We start from the raw sequence: 25,619 nt of genomic DNA on the forward strand, positions 1-25,619 counted from the left end.
GCCTTATTATAAATATGGATTTGTTAATGGGCACTTTCCATATTAAAGAGATATATATTAAAAGTGTTTTAGTATATAAAGTACAAGTACTTGTATGACAAGGACTTGTCCTCTTAAGATAAGACTTGGAATCCTAAGTGGATCCCACTACACACACACACTTACTTTTTGGTGAAAGGGACCATTAGTCTTTCCCGGAAAAGTACAACTAAAATAAGGAGAAAAGGAAAAGTGTTTTGTGGTGTGTTGTTTGGTGAATACTACTAGAAGGCTGAAGACTAAGTTTTTGGATTCAACTTTGGAAATTTTTTCTTTATTGTCAATCTCCAATTCCGGCTTTGATGATATTTTTCTTTTAATTCCTTTTTGATCAATAATAGATTAGTATGTTAAATATGTAGGATTAAAGTAATCTCAACAGTACTTCCACTGTTTCCTCCACCGTTTCCTCCAAATCATCATCATCTTCTGAATCGTCATCCTCCTCGTCCTCTCCTCATTGTCGTTACCCTCTTATTCACCATCCTCCTCTTCCCCTTTCTTTTCCTCTTCCTCATCACCATCCTCCTCTTCCATTTCCTCTTCCCTTTCACTATCACCCATTTCTTCCACATCATCACCACCATCACCTACATCTACATTCTCACCAAGAACCATATTTACATCTACATCTTCATCTAAATGTATATCCTCATCTAAATCTACATCTACATCCAAATCTATCTACATCCTCATCTACAATACTCAGAACATTAGGAGCTTTTTTTTCTCTCTCTCTCTCTCTCTACTAACTCTAAATCACCTACGCCTACATTACTCGGATAGGCATCATCCACTTTTCGATCCCCCTCGACAGACGGATGCTGAGGTGCCCTTCCCCTTTCTCTTTTTTTCTCAGGTGGGGTCACTGCAACCCGAACTACTACTCCTACCACTAAGCAATTTCTTAGCACATATGTAGATGGTTTTCGCTACATTCTTCACATTCTTTGATCGAGAAGGCATTGCTACAAAAAAATAGTAATAAATAACAAGTATTAGTAACCAAAAGTTTCAATCTAATAATATGAAAATAAGCTTCATCGACAAAACGAAAACGAAAACCGAACATAATCAATTAGAGAGAGTCGTACAATTTAATTTAAAAACCAAAACTACAATGCATACGAAACCAATGAATATTGTCACACCCTAAATTTCCAGAAAATTTAAAATAGGGAATTATCCAAGATATAATTATCTCAATCGTCACCCTATTCAATCATCTAAAAACCCAGGATGAAACAAAACCCTAATAACATATTATCAACCCCGATATTAAAATCTGAGATCAAATTTAAAACCAAAATGAACAATCCTTCAATAACATTATTAAACTACAAAGAAACTAACCAACTCTATTACATCTGTCTCAAAAACAAAACCGTACACTTCAGAAAAACTTAAACCATAAGACTCCAAGAGCAAATCCAAATCACGTGTCCTCATCCACTACACTCCACCATCTATGTTTTCAAGAACACACCCACGTTGTAAAACAAAGCAAACATGGGTTAGCAAATTGAATTTGTTGGTATGAGTAAGACTAAAATAAAAACAACATGTTCAATATTTTAAATAAAAGAATATACTATTACAGTCATTTCAACTTGAAACACAAGTTAGTTCTGTTTCCTCAAAACGGCATGTAGTTTCTTCCCAAGTAATATTTCACCCCTAATATACAATTCCAAAAATCTCATATAACAGTACTCATCACACAACATAAATACCACTTACATTCCACTTATTAAATGCACATATGATAACCTAATTAAATATGAGTTTGATGCACCTTACCTTTAAGCCAACACGTCGTCTTAGGGTAGGATATTTACGTCCCTGCATAAAAAATTAATAGATCCTACCCTTTTGCAAAACAAAGTTAGACATCACAATAAAATGATTTATCTCAGCCAGTCAAATTTTCATTCATAATCAAACCTCATTTAAGACATTTAAGACTAATTGATACAACCTGGTTTGTCCCACATATTCGGGGAATACCACTTATCATAATACCTATATCAAGGGTAGTCATTCACATAACATCATTACGTCATAAAGTTTCTGCGTGCATAACCATAGATCTCAGACTATCACAAGTCATTAATATTTTCGTAATAACATATCAAGTTATAATCATTTCGCAATCACATAAAATATCACAAACATTCACTAATATTATTCACAGTCACACTTCACATCCATAACATCACACAAATTCACATACTTTTTGTTCATTCAATTCCACAATATATCTTGTTTATTAATCACTTATTTACTGACCTCACCTTTATTTCCTACACCACGATTTTCACTTCACACATTTGTCAAATCACACATACCCGTGTGCCTCTCTCACACCGAGTACCACTACAAGACATATGTCCCAAGCGGGGATATCGCCACCAAGAACATATTTACATCTTGCAAACTCGTAACTTGTGAGTCATAGCCATCTCTGGGCTTTCGATTCACATTATCACAGCTTCTTATAGGCATTCAATATCTCAGGTCATTCATGACACATTCAATGAATACCTTAGGTCATTCCCGCCACACTCAAGGAATACCCATCATACATTAACAGGTCATTGATGGCACATTCAATGAATACTTTGGGTCATTCCCGCCATATTCAAGGAATACCCATCATAACACTAACAAGTCATTCATGACACATTCAATGAATATCTTGGGTCATTCCCACCACATTCAAGGAATTCCCATCATAACACTAACAGGTCATTCATGGCACATTCAATGAATACCTTCCTCTCATATTACATCTCAAGTCATAATATATCATTACCAAATCCTGAGGCATGAAGAGTTCTAAAGGTGTGGTCAACTCGTTGAAAATATTATTCTCAGCTCACTTATCATTGTACTAGCATTAATCATGCATAACAATTGATCACAAGTGCAGAAAGTTATTTTCACGCATAAATGCAAATCAATCACGTATTTAAATATCATTGAACGCAACACGAATGGTCATCAATCAAATACAATTCAAATAGCCACAATCACGTACACAATTAAATACTAACATTATATACATATAGTTATCACAAAAACTAATATATAATATAGTGGCTGCATTTGTACATAAGGCTGCCTACGTATCCAATCTTTCAAGATTAGAATCAAGCCTTACGTAGCTCTTACCCAATAAATATCAACATCCTTGTATGTACTTTTAAGGAAAATAACAATTTATATTATATTGAATCACATACAATAAGTTTCAAATACTCTCACAATCATATACGTAAAGCTTCATACCCAGAGATACATTATGAACTTTTAAATCCAAAAACTCACAAATGGATATTTCTCTACTTTTGATTCTAAAAAAAATGATCTTATGAACTATGTCGGTACCAAATAAAACCACAATCTAAAAGTAGGCTACAAACACTATAGAAAACACCCAAGAAGAGCTTAAAGAATCTTAGTTCATTATTAGACATATTTCACAAAATAGGTTCATGCACATAAAGGATAACACGGTAGGTTTTCTAGCCAACTTGTCAAAGCAATAACTTTTTCTATAGTCATCCAAATGATACACCACTTGATTATTTGAAAACTAGGATAGCTATACTTACTTCTTCATGTAGAACTCGAAGTCCTAACCTCAGCCCATCTAGAAGAAAACTTAGGCGAAAAATGGTAAAAATCATAATTTTCAGCAAACTAGATTTCTGACGGACTATCTTCCGAATGACACAACTCTTTCCACAGGTATCCAAATGCATCGAGGCTTTTTATGTTGAAACGCTAACGCACAAAACTTACTTTCTTATGTTCTACAAGAATACTCAAACTAATTCTAAATGTGCCAAACTTAGGCTAGAACACAGTGCACAGAAACTGATTTCTGACGTACTATTTTCTGCCAGTCAAACTTTCAGACGTCATAATTAATTCCAAGAGCCTTCGAATGCAATGAGGACAATTGGAATAGAAATCAGACTTCCATATCTTACTCTTTTATGTTTTATAAAAATTCTAACTCTCACCCTAACTATTTTAAAACTGGACTTGAACACATTGCGCAGAAACTGATTTCTAACGCACTGTTTTCTGTCAACCAAACTTCCAGACAATATATCTATCTCCACAGGCCTCGAAATGCGACGAAGCCAATTGGGTTGGAAAGAAGACTCAAAAAACTCACTTTTCCATGTTTTGGAGAGAGTTTGAATCTGACCCTACTATGTGAAAACTCAATTCCAAACCAGGCACATACCGGATTTCTGCAGTCAGAAAATTCTGACGTGCCAACTTCTGAAGGGTGTAACTCCTTCTATATAAACCGAAATGCTATGGGGCTTTCTAAGTTTGAAAGAGGGCGGATAACACTCACTTAACATGCTTAAAAGAAAACCAAAATCAATCTCTAAACACATTGAAATTCGTCTCCAAATCAGAGAAAATTCATGACTTGAATAGGACCAAACAACACGCACCAATATTGGAACAAAATGTATACCCATTTGAGTACTTATCAAATTTAATAGAAGGGTCCGTGTTCATGTAGTATTCTTATACACCAAAAAAATGGTTCAAAACTAATAGATAGGCTATGCTCACGCGACATATTAAAGTCAGACTTATGACCTTGCAAAATTATTAGGTGGGGAGAAATACAAAGGTTGTTGTACCTCCTGGTATTCAAAACCCGTTTCTCCCATGCATGGAAATCATATATCGTGACTTATTTTAATGTAATAACCAAATCTAAACATTCCTGTTTAATTGAAGTTAACAATTCTTAGCCACAAATTAGACAATATATATATATATAGATATATATATAACAAAAAGGAAGTTAGAGAACCCACCACCAGAAACTAGCATGTGAAATTTGCTAACAAGAAACTAACATGGAAAATACCCATCAAAACACGTATATCAACAAGGGAATCTTGGCGTCTGTACTTATCTCATGCATCAAAATCAAACAATACCCTTTAGTTAAAATAGTAATCTATAAGATTTTTAAAGTAGCTTTAGACAACCTTTTAAACAATCCAAAGGTTCTAATTAACCATTCAAAGCAATCAACATCTTGCAGACTACCAAAGACCACTTAACAATCCCTGAAAAATCTTTATGAAGCAACTGTGAACCTCGTGACAAAATGACAGTATGTCAAATTGTCAACCTTGCTAAATAACATATAATATACAATATGTGAATTTGATAAAATTAATTAATATATACCTTTTTAAATCTCCAAATCCATTAAATAAAATGCATAACTACTACAAATTATGTGATAATCAAACAATAAAATTTCAAAAAAAATTAAGCAAGTTTAGACTACTCACCGGAATTAATCGAAAAGCGAAAACATTAGTTTACGTAACAAACTCGAAATCAGACGAACTCGAAAACTGGCGTTAAGATAGTCTTTCTCCTTCGAAACCTTCTCTTTACCACTCTCAAGGCAGTAGCACTCTATCTCTGTCTTTTCACTCTTTCTGTCTCTTTTTGTTTTCTTAACTTTCTTTTTTCTTTTTTTCTTTTTTTTTTGAAACCCCTGAAAATATCCAAGAGGGTTCGGTTGTAACTAAACCCCTTTTCTCTCTCTCCTCACATTTTCTCTCTCTTCTTTTATCTTTATCTTCTTTTCTTATTATTATTACTTAACTTCATATATTTAATTAAAAAGGGGAATAAAAAAAAATAGGGGTGTTATAAATATCGTACTCGACTATCTATATTTGTTTAAATTTTTACAAAACTACAATGCATCAATAATCCCATTTCGCCAAAATTTTGCTACAATTAATACAGTGATACAGTGAAAATGATACAATACAATAATCAATTTGTTATAACAACAAGAAATCTAGCAACTACTAATTAACTCAAAACCAAAAATAGGATTGATTGTCATTGGTAAAAGGAACTGACTATAACACAAGGAAACCTCATTTTTCATTGACAAACTTGGTCATGACAATGCAATGCAATACAACCCACCAACGAAAAATCAGGTCATGACAATACACTACACACTTAACCAAATTCAAAGTAGATAGTGTAATCATAACAATTTTCAATATAGATAAAAAAACATGCATGGATATGAAGTAGCTCAGTGTAACTTTATGGACTTCTTCGATACTTTCATACTGAATCAAAACCAAAAATAGGACAATGCTGGACAAAGATCTCCTCATAAAAGTATGGATTGAAAACACATGAGCCATCAAATAGTCATAAATATAAGGAAGAAGCTTCACCGTTGTTATCCTAATATAGTAGAATTTTCTGAGTGGTCTACAATGGATTTTCCACAAGAAGTTTTCGACAATTTGCCAAAGCAAAAGGAAATCTTGAACAAGACGCACATATTCTTCTAGCTCAACTTCCCACTCTTGGATTACGTGTATAAGAATTTCCCCTTGGATCTATATACTTTTGTGGTCATACAGGACTCTGACTAACACTCACAGTATGAACAATAAGAACCAATATAAATCCAAGTGTGTGTATGGTCTTGCTAGCAAAGAGGACCTTTCTATCACTAGGAACACGACCTGGTTCTAGAGAAGTATGAGTCAATCAGTAATCTGATTCGTGATTTCACAACACTTCATACAAATTTAACACTCATACAATTCAATGATAGCAAATTTTTTACAAACTACAATGCATCAAAACATAGGATCTTTCAATGAAGAAAAAAACCCACTTTCAAATTTGTGATGAAATGAGTTTACGTGCGAGGATAGAACCAATGAAGAGAGAGATAGTAACTACATTTGATTTCTTTTTATATGGTTATTGTATGGTAATTTGTTCTGATTTCATTAAATTTGATGAATGGTGGTTGTCAAATTCGACTGAAAGAAATGAAGAGAAAAAAGGGAAAACTGACTAAGTAAGGGGAAACTGGGTTTTGTTTTTTGAAGGGGAAATTGGTTGTATCTGTTTTTTTTGTTTGAAGTGGAAATTTTATTGATAATGATTAGGACAAGCGTGCAACAAGTTGCGTTGTAAATCATTTCTGGATGGCAAATCTTATCCTCCTAAATGCAAACTCGTCAGAACTAACTGTCATTATGTTATTGTTCATAACTTTCTGCAACCTTTTAAGGAGCTCAACAGACTGTTGTGCCAAGAAACCAAAAGTGTCAAAACTGAACGGAATGAAACAATATTGGTTATCCTTACAAGTATCCTCGTGTTTCTCAATCTTCTATGCTGCTGCTCTATTAGCTGCTTCTCCAACCTTAAAGACTCTATTCCCAAGCCCTACTAATGGAGAGACTCCAATTACATCAACACATGCATTCTTCCCTTCGAATCAGTGAGAAAATTGATAGGAGCCTCCTTCTTCACTTTTTTAGTGAGATAATCAAGTGAGCAGAGCGAACGTTCTGGGCCGACAGGGGGGGTATGTGACCCAAAAAGTATTTTGGTTGTGTAGTGGGCCAATATTGAGAGGTGGACTAGGTTAACAAGATAAGGAATGAGATGTAATATAATAAGGGAAGTCGAGGAGTATGGTATCGTGACCGCGGAACCCTAAATCGCGGATGTGGCATAGGTACGGCGGAAAGAGGGATCGATGGATGGACAGACAGGTGGACGAACCAAATGAAGTGGAGAAGGGGTATAAAGAGAAGAGGATGGAGAGAAGAAGAGGGGCGCAAAATGAGAAAAAGAAAGGAGAGAAAGAAAAGAGAGAAAAAGATAGGCGACTAGGGCTAGGTTGAGTGTTGAGTGTTGTAGTTCTTCGATTCTTATTGTTTGCTTATTATAAGATTATAGGTTCATATATTTGGCGCCATCTGTGGGAACCGAGGAGATTGTAGAAGGTAGAAAATGGCACCGAAAGGAAAGAAAGGGGTAGGCAAACCGAAGAGGGCAGTGGTGCAAGATCCGACTCCGAATGTGGTGATTGATGAGGAGGGAGATCAAGAAGTGGCGCATGAAACAGAAGAGACCCGGCTTATGCGAGAGGAGATCGGGAGACTGAGAGAGGAGAACGACGGACTGAGGAGAGAAAGAGAAAGAGCGGAGGAGGAAGAAGGGGAAGAAGCAGGTAAGGAATCTGACGATGAGGAGGGCGGGCCGAACCTTGTCGAAAATCCGATGGCTGGCTTGACCATGGAACAAGTTCAAGAGATGATAGATAACGACAGAGAGGCGAATCGGCAGCAGGCAAAGGGCCGTGGGGGAGCGGCTAGCCAAGTGGTAGCCGGACTAAATTGCAACCCATTAGCGGATGACATCTGGGCGTTAGAGGTGCCGAAGCGATTCAACCAACCTAGGTTAAAAAAGTACGATGGCAAAGGAGACCCAGTTGACCACATCCATCATTTCCGACAACAGATGCGTCTCTGGCAAGAGGCTCGGTATGATGGACTACGGTGTATGATGTTCCCGACTAGTCTAAAAGGAGGGGCGTCGGACTGGTATTACCGGTTGCCAGCGGGAAGCATAAGAAACTTTCAAGAGTTGGAAGAGGCGATTATAGATCACTTCATACACCAGAAAAAACGAGTGGTGGATATCGCAGCATTATTCAATGTTCAGCAAAGATCCGCGGAGTCAGTGAGGGAGTATCTGTGTTGATTCAAGGCTGAGACATTGAAAGTCAAAAATCTGGATGAGAGAACCGCAGTGATCGCATTTGAAAGAGGGTTACAGCTAGGAAAATGAGTACACCAGCCTGTGGCGAAAAACGAGATTGTAACCTTGCATGAACTATACCCGCGAGTGGAAAAGTATATCAGGTATTAGGACACTATACAGAAGGAGTCTAAGAGATCAGGGAAAGCAGTGCTATCGTTGGAGAAAGACAGAGAACACCGAAGAGCGGGGGCGTCCGAAAAGGAAAGCAGTGGGTACCGCGGATACCCACCAAGGGCAGAAAGAAGCCGGGAGGGGATTCGAAGAGAAAACAGAGAAAGGAAGCCATACCGTGAGATAGAAGTGACACCGCTGAATAGACCCCTGAGAAAATATTGCCGGCGATTAAGAACCTGCAGGGATATGAAGGGCCGTGGAACACCCCAGTAGAATTACCAGATAAACCTTTCAACGCCTATCATCAGATACACAATCATGAGACCGACGACTATTATGCACGTACTAAAGTGGTTGGTTCAACGATTGGTAGAAAAAGGGAGGATGAGGGAGTTTGTGAGGGGAGCACAGAATGAGGAGCATGTGCCGCGCCAGGACCGGATACTAAGGACTATTAATGTGATTTTCAGTGGAGAGGTACTAAGTCATAATGCTCATAGAGATAGGATGAGGAGAACCGCGAGCATCCAGCAGATCAATGACGAGACAGACAGACCACGACCAAGGGTAGGGACCACAGAGGACAGAGACAGGATCGTCTTTAGCAGTGCGGACCTGCGGGCAGTGGATTCTCCCCATGAAGATGCATTGGTCATCACAGTAGCGATGGGCAATTACATGGTGAAGAGGGTGTTGATCGATTGCGGTAGTGCAGTGGACTTGTTGTTTAAAGGAGCTTTGGAAAAAATAGGGATGGATCCTAGGCAATTAAGGCCTTCGCGAACTAATTTATAAGGGTTCAATGGGAGTATGACGGAGCCTATGGGAGAACTATTATTGCCTGTAACAACGGGTCCAGTGACGGTCTTTGCACAGTTTATGGTGGTAGACTCTTCTTCTCAGTACAACCCAATTTTAGGGAAGCGGTGGATTCACGAGATGAAGGTTGTCCCGTCAACATACTATCAAGTGATATGGTTTCCCACCCTAACCGGTATGTACAAAGTTCACGGAGATCAGGTGACGGCAAGGAACAGTCATAGAGGTACAGTGAAACAATTAATCAGCGGACCAGAAGAAGAGAACTCAAACCCTATGAAGAGGCAGGCATAGCAATTACAATGCGCCTCTGTGGAGGGGAAGGAGGAGTCGGCGGTAGGTCCGAAGACACTCGATGAGATTGTGATAAGTGCTCAAAAAGTGCAATTTAACCCTCAATTATGCCTCTTGTTTAGCCATTTTAGTGGACTAATAGTGTTTGTAAGTTATGTTTTATGATTCTACAGGTGAAAAAGAGAGTTTTGTGGAATATTAGAGAAAAAGGGGTAAAATGGAGCAATTCGGAGCATTAAGGATCACATGGGAAGCCCGTGGACAATCATGGAGAAGGCCAAGTAATTGAAACTATTAAAGATACGACTTGGACCTATTTTAAAGCCTATTTGGAAGCCCAAGGCAAAAGGATTCGTTGCTTGGACCAAAGCCCGCAAAAGAGGAAAGAAGGATGGAGCAAAAGAGGAAAAATAGAGTCTCGGGTTCGGAGACACGCGACTATCGTCTTGCCAGATGGCGTGACTCTTTAAGGTCCCCGAGACGATGGATCGTAAGGCCCGCACGATGAAACGACACTGTAGCCAATTCCTTCTCAGTTTTGGAGATAAAATTGGACTCTGAAAGAAGTTAATTTGTATTAGGAAACAAATGGCGGTTTGGAATGCTTCTAGAACTCATTGTAACCCCTATAAATAGAGGACCTAAGTGCCTCATGTAATTTTCCAATTCACATATACTCTTGTCTCTAGAACTTGAGGCAGAGAGAGATTAATAATAAAAGATTCGGTTTTAACTAGCCGAGTCTTAAAAGGTTAGTCTTTCTAGTCTTATGTTCTTCAACTTTTCTTCTTCTTGTTCTTCGTGTTCTTCCTTCTTTATGGAAGGCTAATATTCTCCTTCAAGGGAGGAGATGAAGCCGGTGCTTAAGGTCTGATGATTTTTTTGGTTCATGGTGTTCTTCAATCAGGTTAGTTATTTATGTTTTTAGTTATTAGTTCTATTGCCTAGACCAGAAGATGGAAGTATAGATTAAGGTTTTTATTTATTGCAATCGAATATCATGCTAGTTTAAGGTTTTATTTATTGCAATTGAATATTTTCTAGTGACATGCTTTTATTTATTATAATTGAATATAATGCTAGAATAGGGTTTTATTTATTGTAATTGAATATTATATTATTATTCTCTACTTTTCTTCTAGTTGTGTAGTGTTTTAAAGTAAGGGAAGTATTCCTTGTGTTTGCCTTAGATGGTGGTGATTCATTGAATAGCTGTCCAAGCTCACATAAAAGGAAAGAAGATATTAATAGCATAAACATAGGAACAACCTTAAGTAGAGTTATTCGTTAATGATATTTTGTCCAAGAGGGCATCGACACTCGCTCGATTACCTAATTATAGTCTACTTATGAGAACAACTATGAAGCATAAGGTCACAGATTAAAATTATCGGTGGATTATAATCTCTTGAATTCTCTCTCTTATAAATTCTCAATAGTTTAGTTAGTTTAGTTTAGTTTAACATTAGAATCTACAATATCTATAATCATAGTTTTTAATCCCTCAAACCCCCTTTCCAGTGATGTCCTTCATATAAACAAACTTAAAAGTGGAACGATACCCTACTCATCCTTTACTTATTGAGGGATAATTAGGTTTTGATATGCTTCTATTTTGTTCAATGACCATCATCTATCTACATCATCCATATACCATCCAATAAATACAAAAGGAGCGAGTGTCAAATGGCGCCGCTGCCATTTTAAGTTGTTTATGTTTAACGTTTTCTTTCAAGATTAGAACTTTGGATCTTGAGGTAATTTTAGCCGCATCATCCATCCTTTTAAGAAAGAGAGAAGCTTGAAGGACATCTCAAAGACAAGATCTACCATCCAGGTTTGTCGAATCTTCATTCTTTTTATTTCATTCTTAGTATAGTTGCATCGTAGTTTAGTTTTATTGCTTTCTTAGTATAGTTGCATCGTAGTTTAGTTTTATTGCTTTCTAGTATAATTGCATTTAGGGCCTTTTCAACAATTGAAGTTGTAAGCCAACACAGCGAAACTTCAAACTCTAGTATTTCTTGTCTGAATCTTGACAAACGGACTATCGTCTATGGGTCGTGGTACTTAAGCAATCCAAGTGATTCACCATAACTCTAGAAGAGACAGCTTTAGACAACGGGTGAGATACTAGCTGCAAAGCCCAACCCAGTTGAAGGAAAATAGTTTTACATTTAAGTATAATTTAGAATAGTTGCATATTATTCAAGCATTGTAGGATAGTTTTTCGTCATTTTTCGCATAACATTTTCTAGTGTATGCCGCATTGTCCATATCATCATCCGGTAAGAACACAACAGTAGACAAGGTTTAACAATCGACTCACAAGAATACTAGATGAGATTGATACAATGGCCGCACGCAATGATGGAGGTGTACGTTATGGAACCGAATAATGGTGAAGTTATCCCACCCATGCAAGCACAACAGAGGAAGAAGCTGAGCGATTTCTATTCGCCAATCATTGGAGACCCACCCAGCAATATTGTTTTTCCAGAGACAGAAGCTAACCAGTTTGAGCTTAGAGCATCAGTAATCTCTATGCTTCCAAAGTTCAACAGTTCAGACAATGTTCAGCCATATGTTCACATGAACAAATTTCTATCAGTCCTCAGAACTTTCAAGAATCAGAATATCAAAGATGAGAGTATCAAGTTGATTCTTTTTCCGCTCTCACTCGAAGGTAAAGCATCTGAATGGTTAATTGCACAACCGATCAATTTAATAGATAACTGGGAGAAGTTGAGAACGAAGTTTATGAACAAGTTCTACCCACCCCAGAAGACTGATGCCATGCAGCAAGATATCTGCAATTTCAAAGGAAAAGCGACTGAAGAATATCATTATAGTTGGGAGCGATTCAACAATCTGCTAGTCTCGTGTCCACATCATGGATACGACAAGAGCACACTGGCTCATTTTTTCTATCGAGGACTCTCGATGATGAACAAGCATATGATACAGTAAATGCACAAAGGCAAGTTTACATCAATGGATAGAGAAGAAGCTTACAACTTTCTCGAGAATTTAGCTGAAGAAACACAACAATGGACTACTAGCAACGAGGATGTCACTACCATGGAGGGGGAGCCAAAGCAATTTGGTTACCAAGCACATGAACAATCAGATCAAGAACTGAAGTCTACATTGGCCAGCCTGGCCACCAGTATTGAAACTCTGAGTAAGAAATTCAACCAGTTCTCCATGAATCCCTCCAAGATCAACAAGTCTTAAGCTAAATCTCTCCTAGTCATGCAAGCTTGCCAATACTATGAAGTCTATTTGGGCACTTCTCATACAACTCTAGAATGTCCTAGTTACTATCAACATGCATCAGTTAGAGAGTACAATATAAACTCATTTCAGAGGCCCAACCAAGGTGGTAATAACTTTCAAGGCAATTATTGGATATAGAACGCTGGACCCCCAGGTTCTCAAGATCAAAATTATATTCCACAGATAAGTCAAACTTCATAGTTGGTTCCTCAATAACAATTATACTCTTAGCAGAATTCCAATACAATTGGAGAGTTAGTGCCTGATCATAGGAGAAAGTATATCACACCTACCAACCTGGAGAATGTTATTACTTTGCTATCACAGAAAAATCAGAAGTTTGAAAGTGTTCTAGAGGTTATTGCACAGTCTCAGCTCAATCTCCAGCAATCTCAGGCAAGTCAATGTTCTAGAATGGAGTCTCTAGAGGCTAAGGTCAACCAACTCACCACTGCTTTGTCTGTAAAGACACAAGCCACTCAACCTAGCTTATTAGAACCGATATCGATGAGCAAAGATGTATGCCATATTGGGACAACTTCAAGTACTGATCACCTCCATGATCATGTCACCGCCATACTACTCGGATCGATTGAAGATAGACAACCAGGTTGACTTTACCTTCTCATGATGACATTGCTACAGAGCAATCTATCAAGATTTCAAATGAAGTTCGAAAGGAAGTGGGGGAAATCCTTTCCACTCCCATTTGTCAAGATGACCAAGACAAGATATGCAAGAATGACAAAGAGAAAGAAAAGCAGACACATGCTGATGTGTTTGTACCAAAGGCACATGTTCCTATGTTTTTTGCTCAAAGCAAAAAGGACAAGCAATTTTTTAAGATGAAGGAGGCATTTGAGAAAGATAACATCAATATCCCCTTTCTGAAAGCGATCAGCCAGTTGCCATCATATGCCAAATTCTTGAAGGATGCATGCAACATAAAGAGAAGTACTCATGTTCCAAAGCGAGCATTTCTAGCCAGACAAACAACATCAATTATCCATCAGCAAACTCCAGTCAAGCTCAAAGATCTAGGAAGTCCTACAATATCATGTAAGATAGGAGAAAAATTCACAGGTAATGCTCTTTTAGACCTTGGTGCTAGTGTTAATCTCTTGCCATATCATGTGTACCAAGCGTTGGGCCTAGAGAACCTAAAGCCTACAAAAGTCAAATTGAAGTTAGCTGACTGTTCTACCAAGATTCCCAGAGGCGTAGTTGAGGATGTTCTTGTTCAAGTAACCGATTTCTACTATCTAGTAGATTTCATTGTGATAGACACTAAGGAGGCCTTTGATAAAATTCCAATTATTATAGGCCAGCCTTTCCTCGCTACCGCAAAAGCTTTGATAAATTGTCAGAACGGTGAAATGAAGATAAACTTTGGTAAGATGTCCATGGACATAAATATCTTTCACCTGTTGTATAAGGATTATGATGACGCCAAAGGTGAAGAGGTGTACTTCCTTGATAGCATGATACAAGAATCCTTCCCATTCGAAGATAAAATTGAGAGTCTCAATCTACAAAAAACTGTGATGAACCTGAGAACCGCACCACAGAGGTGTTGCTAGCCATGTTCTTGGAATCTCTACAGAAAATTCAAGATTTAAGTGAGCATAATGGAAAATTGGCAGAAAGAGTATCATATCTTGAGAAAATGAACTTTACATTTCAGGATGAACAACAGACTTCTACCCAAAAAAATCAGTTGCTAGATAATCAACTTAAAGAAGTTTTGGAAAAACAATAGAATCTAGAAACTGAAATGAGTCTTCTGAAGCAGAAAGTAGACCATATTGATAAGAAGCATTGCACTGTTGAAGCCTCTTTTTCACCATCATTGTCTGAAAGAGATAAGTATGTGAACCAGTCTACCGCCCACCTTGAGCGCAGTTAGCTAGACATCCATTATCATTACTGTAGTGGTAAGGGACACATCCGATACTATTGTCTTGTTAGAAAGAAAGATTTTTGTCAATCTTCTACACAGAGGAACCACAAGGCTTATCACACAATTATCAGACCTGAAATAGTTCAAGGTAGAGAAGCAACTTCACCAGCAATCTTTCCAGCATATCAAGGAGTATTTTTGACAACCCACAAGGTGAGACCTCCTCGTCCTCCAAACATTCATCAAATTTGGGTAAGAAAATCTGATCTCCTCACTCCAAATTGATAATGCATGATATATAGTCTTAGGGATCTGACTTAAAAAGACCTAACAAAAAAAAATGGTAAAATGAAATGTTCTTATTTTTTGGATTAATTTTGATATTTGGCGTCAATTGTAACATCTTCTCTTTTTCTCATTCATTTCATTTACTTAATTTCTATACATTGAAGACAATGCATATGTTAAGTTGGGGGAGGGTGTACTTGAGAAATGAATTTCAAAAATTAGTTTTCAAAAATAAAAATATTTTTGTTTCTATATCAGTAGCATGAGAAAAATGAATTTTAATGATGAGTCTGGGATATATATTCTATACTGCTTAGTGTTGAGTTTGATAGATAGTTGATATTATTGATTTCATTACCTCTTAGACTATTTATTATGCTCGGCCATAGTTCTTGTTGATAGAATTCTTTATCAAGGCACCACCATAGTACTTGGTCAGTTTTGTGTACTTTTGCTAGAAGAGAGATTTAAACCCCTAGTAAATTGGAAGTAGAATTTTTAGACTTAGCCCGTGAGGCTTGAGCTTTATACCCATTCTTTAGAGAGTCTTACGAAAAATCCGAGTCTAAGTGACTCAACATCTTTCAGTTCTTTATGTCGTTGTAATATAGTCTTATTATTCGCTGATTTGGTTAATCACGAAGTGACATCAACTGGGGAGATAGCCATTAGGTCTTGTAGTCTATTTGAAACATAGTATCATACTGATAAGTCAAGTAGTGAATCCATTCAGCCCTTATCCCACCTAGTAGGACCATCATGTTGAACCCTTTTGAGCCTTACAATAAGCTATTTTCTTTCATAAAACCCTTTACCCTTTACCCAACTTCAGACAAGGAGTATAGCCAAAAACCTTTATCAGCCATACCCATATGTTTCTGAGAATACGAGGGGAACAAGGAGGAAGAAAGAGCACAAAAAGAAGATTACAAGGAAATATCAAAGAGATACAATGAAAACCATAATTCTGTTCTAAGTGAAAGAAGCTAGTGGAAAACAAGCATATCCAGTACTAATCAAAGATATACCACTAAATTCAAAAAAAAAAAAAAAAAAAAAAAAAAAAGTAAACAGAATGGATGGAAAAGCTAAGACAAAGGAATAATTTTCTCTGCAATACAGAATTTCAAGAAATTTTCTAAAGAAAGAAGCAAAACCTTTAGTGTTTTCAGAAACAACCTTTGAATCCTTTTTGCCTTTCCTTCATAAACCAATACCCAAGCCAAGTTGCAACCCATGACTTATCACTACAGTATGGTACGAAGTCTAGAATGGGTGAGAGGATGCTAAAGTGAAGGACCTGACACTTCATATGTGATTGACATTCTTTCCATGAGACTACTGTCATCTAGAAGTCTGTTTTTTAAGGTAGTATGTGGGATGCTCGTATTCATTATTCTTTTCCCCACATACATGAGGTAAAATAGTAGACCATCTTCTGAGATATTCTTTTTTAAGAGTATGACTGGTGAGGATTGAAAGTCAAAATTATCTATCTAAAGGTAAACTAGAGATTTCGTTTCTTGGATAGGAGAGTATAGGAGATTGACTAAGTACACACATAAGCCTTGATTGAGAATTTTGTCAATTTTTACTATCTCTCATCATAATCTATGAGTTTTTGCAGCAACGTAGTTAGCAATAGAGACCGTCTGTTGGAGTAAGCACTAAGTGGATAAGGAATTTCTCTCTCTAAAAAATACTATCATTGATTGATTTTGTGGGTATATCACCTGAAAATCCTCACGAGACTATAACTCATCCTTTTTAGGAAACTTAAAGGTTTAAAGCCTTGTTACATATGGTAAATGCAATCGCGATGCCTGGAAAAATGAGTTAGGATTTTATTTTTGTTATTAAGATGTGATTTTGATCACTTATCTAATTTTTTATCTTATTTGCTAAGAGACTAGCAAAAGGCTAGTTGGGAGTTTTGATAAGTGCTCAAAAAGTGCAATTCAACCCTTCGATTATGCCTCTTGTTTAGCCATCTTAGTGGACTAATAGTGTTTCTAAGTTATGTTTTATGATTCTACAGGTGAAAAAGAGAGTTTTGTAGAATATTAGAGAAAAAGGGGTAAAACGGAGCAATTCAGAGTATTAAAGATCACATGGGAAGCCCGTGGACAATCATGGAGAAGGCCAAGGAATTGAAGCTATTAAAGATATGACTTGGACCTATTTTAAAGCCTATTTGGAAGCCCAAGGCCAAAGCATTCGTTACTTGGACCAAAGCCCACAAAAGAGGATAGAAGGATAGAGCAGAAGAGACAAAATAGACTTCCGCTAATATTTCCATCTATCGGGACGCATGGATCGCTGCATCCGGAGAGGCATTGCTTGCTTCATTTGTCCCGAGACGATGGATCGTCGGCCCAGACGCATATAAAACTACAATGTAGCAAATTCCTTCTCAGCTTTGGAGATGAAGTTGGACTCTGAAAGAAGTTGATTTGTATTTGGAAACAAATGGCGGTTGGGAATGCTTCTAGAACTCATTGTAACCCCTATAAATAAATGACCTAAGTGCCTCATGTAATTTGCCAATTCACATATACTCTTGTCTACAGAACTTGAGGTAGAGAGAGATTAATAATAAAAGATTCGGTTTTAACTAGCCGAATCTTAATAAATTAGTCTTTCTAGTCTTATGTTCTTCAACTCTTCTTCTTCTCATTCTTCGTGTTCTTCCTTCTTTATGGAATGCTAATCTTCTCCTTCAAGGGAGGAGATGAAGTCGGTGCTTAGGGTTTGATGATTTTTTTTGTTCATGGTGTTCTTCAATCAGGTTAGTTATTTATGTTTTTAGTTATTAGTTCCATTGCCTAGACCAAGGGATGGAAGTATAGATTAAGGTTTTTATTTATTGCAATCGAATATCATGCTAGTTTAGGGTTTTATTTATTGCAATTGAATATTTGCTAGTGACATGCTTTTATTTATTGTAATTAAATATAATGCTAGAATAAGGTTTTATTTATTGTAATTAAATATTATACTATTATTCTCTATTTTTCTTCTAGTTGTGTATTGTTTTAGAGTAAGGGAAGTATTCCTTGTGTTTGCCATAGATGGTGATTCATTGAATAGCTGCCCAAGCTCACATAAAAGGAAATAAGATATTAATAGCATAAACATAGGAACAACCTTAAGTAGAGTTATTTGTTAACGATATTTTGTCCAAGAGGGCATCGACACTCGCTCGATTGCCTAATTGTAGTCTAATTGTGAGAACAATCATGAAGCATAAGGTCACAGATTAAAAGTATCGGTGGATTCTAATCTCTTGAATTCTCTCTCTTATAAATTCTCAATAGTTTAGTTAGTTTAGTTTATTTTAACATTAGGAATCTACAATATCTATAATCATAGTTTTTAATCCCTCAAACCCCCTTTCCAGCCTTGTCCGTCGTATAAACATACACTTAAAAGTGGAACGATACTCTACTCATCCTTTACTTATTGAGGGATAATTAGGTTTTGATACGCTTCTATTTTGTTCAACGACCATCATCTATCTACATCATCCATATACCATCCAATAAACACAAAAGGAGCGCGTGCCAGATTGAAGTAGTAAATATTGAGGAAGGGGAGGAAGAGAGGTTCACCGCGGTAGGATCCAGTTTGCCGGAGGAGTGGAAAAGTAAGTTAATACAATTCTTATCAGAAAACAAAGACGTGTTTGCGTGGGTAATTGAGGATGTTACGGGGTTAGACCCGGAGTTCGCATGTCATCGGCTACACATGAAAGAGGATGCCAAGCCAGTGAGGTAAAGGATGCTGGGCATTAGACCAAAGTATGCGGAGGGCATTCGCAAAGAGGTTGTGTGGTTAAAAGGAGCTGGAATAATACAAGAAGTGGAATTCACAGATTGGTTGTCCAATGTGGTCATGGTACCAAAAAAGAATGGCAAGGTTCGTATGTGCGTCGATTTTACAGATGTGAATGTAGAGTGCCCGAAAGATAGATATCCCATGCCGCGGGTGGATGAATTGGTGGATAGGACAGTAGGATTCAAAATATTTTCGTTCATGGATGCATCTATGGGATATAACCAGGTCGCGATGTACGGGCCAGATCAGGAGAAGACATCATTTGTCGTCGAAGGCGGCACGTATTGTTATACCAGGATGCCATTTAGATTGAAGAATGTGGGAGCCACTTTCCAGCGGCTGGGTGAGAAAATGTTCGAAAGTAAGATTCAGAAGGGGATTGAAGTTTACATAGATGACATGGTGGAGAAAAGCATGTCGGAGGATGAACATTTAGAAGGATTAAAAGAGACATTCGGGATACTGTGAAAATACAATTTGAAGTTGAACCTAGAAATGCACATTCAGAGTGACCACGGGAAAGTTCTTGGGCTATATTGTTACTCAGCGGGGAATATAGGCTAATCCGGAACAGATAAGAGCTTTGGTGGAGATGTTGTCACCGCAGAATGTCAAGGAAGTGCAGCGGTTGGCGGGTAAGGTTGCGGCTTTGAATAGGTTCATTTCCAAATCATCTAATAAGTGTAGACTGCTGTATCGATTATTGAGAAGCACCCCGGATTTCTTGTGGACATCAGAATGCGAGGAGGCGTTTCAAGAGTTGAAGAGGTATTTGGGTAAGGCTCCCTTGTTATCTCGGCCAGAGCAGGGGGAGAAGTTGTAGTTGTATTTGGGGGCTATCGAGTATGCAGTTAGTTCAGTTCTTGTCCGTCTAGTCGACAGAATGGAGAAGCTGGTGTATTTTCAAAGCAAAACCTTGTTGGATGCAGAGACGCGGTATAGTAGAATTGAGAGGTATGCCCTTGCGTTAATCTTCTCGGCTCTAAAGCTGAAACCTTACTTTGAGTCACACTCGATGGTGGTGGTGACTAACCTGCCTCTCAAACACGCATTAAGGACCGAGAAGTCAGGTAGAATGTTGAAATGGGCAATGATGCTTAGTTCGTATGAGATACAATATCATATAAGAACCGCGGAGAAGGCGCAGGAAGTAGCAGAGTTTCTGGCTGAGTTCCCCACAGAAGATCCCACTTAGGGAGAAGAGATGGTCATGGAACCAGAGAGGGAGGGGGAGCCCGACCTACTAGACCCTTGGGATAAGAGGAACAGGTGGAGAGTATTCACATATGGATCTGCCACTGACGCATACAGTGGCATATGAGTTATGTTGGTCACGCCTGATAATAACATAATAGAACAGACCATGAAACTAGGGTTCGCAGAATCAAGTAACGAAGCAGAATATGAAGCAGTGATAGCGGGATTGAGAATGGCCGAGGATTTGGGAGTAAAGGAACTGAACGTGTATTTCGACTCAAATCTAGTGGTGTGTCAGGCTAATCGAAGGTTCGCTGCTCGATGTCCGCGAATGGCTTAGTATTTGAAGGTGGTGCACGAAAGGTCCAGCAAGTTTGTGAAGCTCAGATTTGTACATTTTGGTCGTGGTGAGAATAGGCATGCGGACGCCCTGGCATACGTGGCTGCAGCCATACCTGGGTCTGAGGAAAGAACGATACGGGTAGGAAGACTAGAGAAACCAAGTACGGAGGAGATGCTAGAGGTGTGTCAGATTGCAGAAGAAGAAGGGGGATGGATGGATCCCATTAAGCATTTCTTAGAGGGAAAGGAGGTGGTTGATAAGAAGGAAAGAAGAAGGTTTGAACAGGATTCTCAGAGATATGTTTTGTTGGAAGGTGAACTGTACCGAAAGAAGTTCAATGGGCCATTGTTGCAATATCTAGGGTTGCAGTTAGCCTTAGAGGTGCTTGCAGAATTGCACGAAGGGGACTGTGGGAGTCATTTCGCTGGGAGAACTACAACACACCGATTATTAACACAGGGATATTTCTGTCCCCACATGAAAAGGAATGTAGTGGAATTCGCTAAGAAGTGTGACAAGTGCCAGAGATTTTCACAGCTGATATTCGCTCCCGCGGAACCTCTGCATAATGTCTTAAGTATGTGGCCTTTCACCATGTGGGCAATAGACATCATAGGACCACTGCCCATGGCTAGCGGTAAAAGGAGATATATGTTGGCAGCCACGGACTACTTCACCAAATAGATAGAAGTCGTACCTTCGCAACAGGTGAAGGAGACACAGGTGATTAAATTTCTATGGGAGAACATCATATGCCAGTTTAGGCTGTCATATGCCATCATTGCGGACAATGGGACACAGTTCACGGGAGCAAAGGTGACTGAATTTCTGCAGGCGTATAAGGTGAAATAAGTGTTCTCTACCCCCTACAACCCTGAGGGCAACGGACATGCGGAATCTTCCAACAAAATGATAATGAACAACCTGAAAAGGAAGTTAGAAGACAAGAAAGGTGTGTGGGCAGACGAGTTGAACCATGTTCTTTGGGCTTATCGAACCATACCTCGGACAACCACCAAGGAGACTCCCTTTACCTTAGCATACAACATCGAGGCCGTGATCCCTTCAGAGATGGTGGCAGCTACTATGAGAACCAAGGCCGTGGAAGAGGGATTGAATTGGCGCATCTTGGCAGGGGATCTGAATTTGGCAAATGAGAAAAGAAACTCAGCTCGCATTCTATTAGAAGAGTATCATAGGCGATTACAGAGGCAATAAAACAAGTGGGTCAAGCCGCGGTAGTTCAAGGTAGGGGAGTTGGTGCTCTGTCGGGTGACTCCAAGCACAAAGAGAGAAAAGGATAGGAAGTTGGGTCCAAATTGGGAAGGTTCGTACACCATGGTGGAAGTAGGTGGGTCTCGTACGTATAAGCTACGAACAATGAAGGACAAACTGATAGAAAATCCTTAGAATGTAAGAATATTGAATTTTTTTTACAATTGAACGTAATGAAGTTACAAAGCAATGTAAGGAAGGTCCAGAGCAGAGGACTAGAGCTGTTTGTAAATATATAAAACCACAGCACTTTTGTGAAAAGAGATTTGTTGGCTATGTATGACGTCTAAAAGAGAATGCAAATCGCGGACAGGAGTTGTGAGAGACACTGGGGGCAAGGAGAGTGACCCCATCAGGCTTCCACACCTATCAGAGGGAGAGGCAGCAGAAGGGATGAGCCCTTTGCTGGCGCTAGAGCTGGAATGAGCCTGGAACAAGAGGAGTTGTTCCAGCAGGCTTCATGGCTTGATCGAGCACGTAGAGTGGGATGAGCCCTCCATGGATCAGAGATGCGAGAGACACATGGGGCAATGAGAGTGACCCCCATCAGGCTTCCACGCCCATCAGAGGGAGAGGTAGCGGAGGAGATGAGCCCTTCGCTGACACTAGAGCTGGAGGGAGTCTGGAACAAAATGAGTTGTTTCAGCAGGCATCATGGCCTGATCGAGCCCGCGGAGTGGGATGAGCCCTCCACTAATCAGAGATGCGAGAGACACTGGGGGCAAGGAGAGTGACCCCCATCAGGACTCCACCCCATCAGAGGGAGAGGCAGCGGAGGGGATGAGCCCTTCGCTGACACTAGAGTTGGAGGGTGCCTGGAACCAAAGGAGTTGTTCCAGCAGGCTTTAGGGCCTGATCGAGCCTGCGGAGTGGGATGAGCGCTCCGCGGATCAGAGATGCAAGAGACACATGGGGCAATGGGAGTAACCCCATCAGGCTTCTATGCCTATCAGAGGGAGAGGCAGTGGAGGGGATGTGCCCTTCGCTGATGCTAGAGCGTGAATGAGCCTAAAACAAGGGGAGTTGTTCCGGCAAGCTTCATGGCCTGATCGAGCCCACGGAGTGGGATCAGCCCTCCACGGATCACAGATGCCAGAGACACATGGGGCAAGAATAGTGACCCAATCAAGCTTCCACGCCTATCGGAGGGAGAGGCAGCGAAGTGGATGAGCCCTTCGCTGACGCTAGAGCTGGAGATGAGCCTGGGACAAGAGGAGTTGTTCCAGCAGGCTTCATAGTCTGACCGAGCACGCAGAGTGGGATGAGCCCTTCGCGGATTAAAGATGCAAGAGACACATGGGGCAAAGAAAGTTGCTTTCATCGGACTGCACTGCCTAACCGGGCATGCCGCATGGCTTAGCCGAGGTGGTGGAGTGCCCTAATGAGGTATGGAAAGCTTCAAGGGGGAAAATGTCAGGAGTGCGCTAAAGAGAGGGTAAGGGACTAACCAGAGACGTGGAAAGTTACATGTGGGTATACTTTGCAAGTTAAACAAGTTGATAAAGCTCAAAGATAAAAAGACAACAAGCACTTTAAGCGAAATCAAACACCATAGTCACTAACACATGGAGCGAGGCAAATCGCGAGTTTGTAACAGTATTTTAATACAAAAGATGTCTAGGGCATTCCCTAGGTGGACTCATTAACAATCACCTCATCAGTAGTCCCCTCAGTGGTTGTTGCGACGGTCTCATTAGTGGCTATCACTAGGGAGGGGTTTTCTTCCATCACAGGGTGTTCGGGAATGACCTCAGTGACCGAGACTCCTTCCCTTGCGACCTCAGGGGATTCGATCACTAGGGTGGCAAGCCTTTCTGGGAGAAGTCGGCCTTCTTGTTCGAGCCACGAAAGCTCTTCTTGGATCTTCTTGGCAACCCTTTTGTCAGCCAGGGCCTTGAACCGGTCGCGAAGAGCAATCATGTCTGTTTGATGCTGCTGCAGCAGTTTGGCGGTAGCATCCTGATGATTCTGGCAGAGTGATGATTCTGGCGGAGTGCGTCCACGGCCTCCTTGTGCTGTTGGGTGAAGGCGTTTAAGTTGAGCTGGTGTTGTTGAAGGAGCATTTCCCTTTGATGGCTTAGGTGTTCGTTGACAGTATCCATGTATCGTTCATGATATCCCCCTCCGCGGATCGACCTGAGCTCGTCTTGCGCCTTGACTTTAGCCAAATTGGCAGCTTCTAGATCTTATTGGAGTCCGGCATAGGCAACTCTTAAGCCAGCAGGGCCGTTAAGTTCTTGCTCCAGGGTTGTCACCTTATTCTTGGCGCTAAAAAGGCCGCAGATCATAAAGGAGATATCCAAGCTCACCTGGGATCAAAGAGGAAGATGGATAAAAATTTAAAAAATAAAAAAAAAAAAAAAAAAAAAAAAAAAAAAGTTGTATCCTTTCCTAGTTGGTATACAACGAAGTACGGTGCTGGTCAAACGAACCCCCGTCCGCATATGCTATGTCCTTGCGCAAATGAGCGTTATAAAACAAGGAAGAGGCTACGACATCATTGTCCAGAGCAGAGTCCGTCGTATTTACCCTCCGGTTGCGCACCTTGAAAATCAGACATAAGTCCTCTGCAACTGCAAGTTCGGATGCTGGGGTGGTAGGCGGAGCTGGTTCTTTGCCAGACCGGCGTGTGCGGGGGAAGGAGACAGTAGGGTGAGGGGGTGAAGAGATAGGGGCGTGTTCTACGGATGCGGAGGACCGCTGAGTGGCGGGAGTAGGATCTTCAGATGCAGTAGTCCGCTGCCTCTTGGAGGGAGGTTGGTCAACAGGAGCCCGCACTTCATTGGAGGGAACTTCCGTCACCTCATCCTTATCGGAATCACTGTCGAACAGTTTCTGTTTGCGGACGTCCATATCATTGGGAGGGGAGGAGGGTGAAGTGTACTGATCGTCCCAAGTGGAGATAGAGCGGTAGGAAGGGACGTCTTCAGGAGCCAAAGAGTGGGTGGGATCGGGAGAGATTCAAGGGAGGCGGGGGAGCGCGAGGAAGTTTGGGGATGATGGCGGCGGGAGGTATGGGTGCGAGACCTTTTTCTTGGAGGAGGAGAAGCTCGGGGTTTCCGCTCTTTGGGAGGGGGAGGTATATAAAATGGAGCAGAGAAACCGTCAATATTGTGTAGAGCGGGGATTGGCACCAGGGGAGTAGTGGTAATGGGATGGATACCCAAGCGTTCGGCTTGAGCAGGACCAAGTTCGCGAAGGCTTTGGAAGATGGGACAGAAGATGCTGGAGTAGATTCTAGACATGGAATATGACCGCCAACCTGCAAAACAAAGAGGAATCGTGGATTAGTGACAACAGGAGCAGTATATTAAGAGAGAAGGGAAGAGATAAGGCATTCACCACATTTTATGAAGGCGAGGTGGGTAAGGGTTAAATCGGAAGGAATGTCTGCGGAAAGAAATTGACCTGACACGTATAACGGATAGTGGTGCCACACCTTGTCAGAGGTGGTGACCCGGAGTACAAAAGATTGTTTCTGAGAGCGTACACAAAAGGATTGGTACCCGACACTGACGTCTTTGGTACTGGTTTTGATATAATATTGAGAGTAGATGTCGCGGCTGG

The 25,619-nt window shown here is 40.0% G+C and overlaps 2 protein-coding genes across 2 annotated transcripts; both read left to right on the forward strand.

Moving 5' to 3' along the window:
* Positions 1 to 9,138: 9,138 nt before the first annotated feature.
* On the forward strand, positions 9,139 to 9,615 carry LOC147475189 (uncharacterized). Its single transcript, XM_086585307.1, has one exon. The coding sequence runs from the start codon at positions 9,139 to 9,141 to the stop codon at positions 9,613 to 9,615; it is 477 nt and encodes a 158-aa protein (XP_086441433.1).
* Positions 9,616 to 19,180: 9,565 nt separating this feature from the next.
* Positions 19,181 to 20,060, forward strand: LOC147475190 (uncharacterized). Its single transcript, XM_086585308.1, has 2 exons — positions 19,181 to 19,318; positions 19,797 to 20,060. The coding sequence occupies exons 1-2, from the start codon at positions 19,181 to 19,183 to the stop codon at positions 20,058 to 20,060; spliced, it is 402 nt and encodes a 133-aa protein (XP_086441434.1).
* The last annotated feature ends 5,559 nt before the right edge of the window (positions 20,061 to 25,619 follow it).

The sequence above is a fragment of the Coptis chinensis genome, chromosome 9 (assembly GCF_015680905.1).
Source record: "Coptis chinensis isolate HL-2020 chromosome 9, ASM1568090v1, whole genome shotgun sequence".
NCBI lineage: Eukaryota > Viridiplantae > Streptophyta > Magnoliopsida > Ranunculales > Ranunculaceae > Coptis > Coptis chinensis.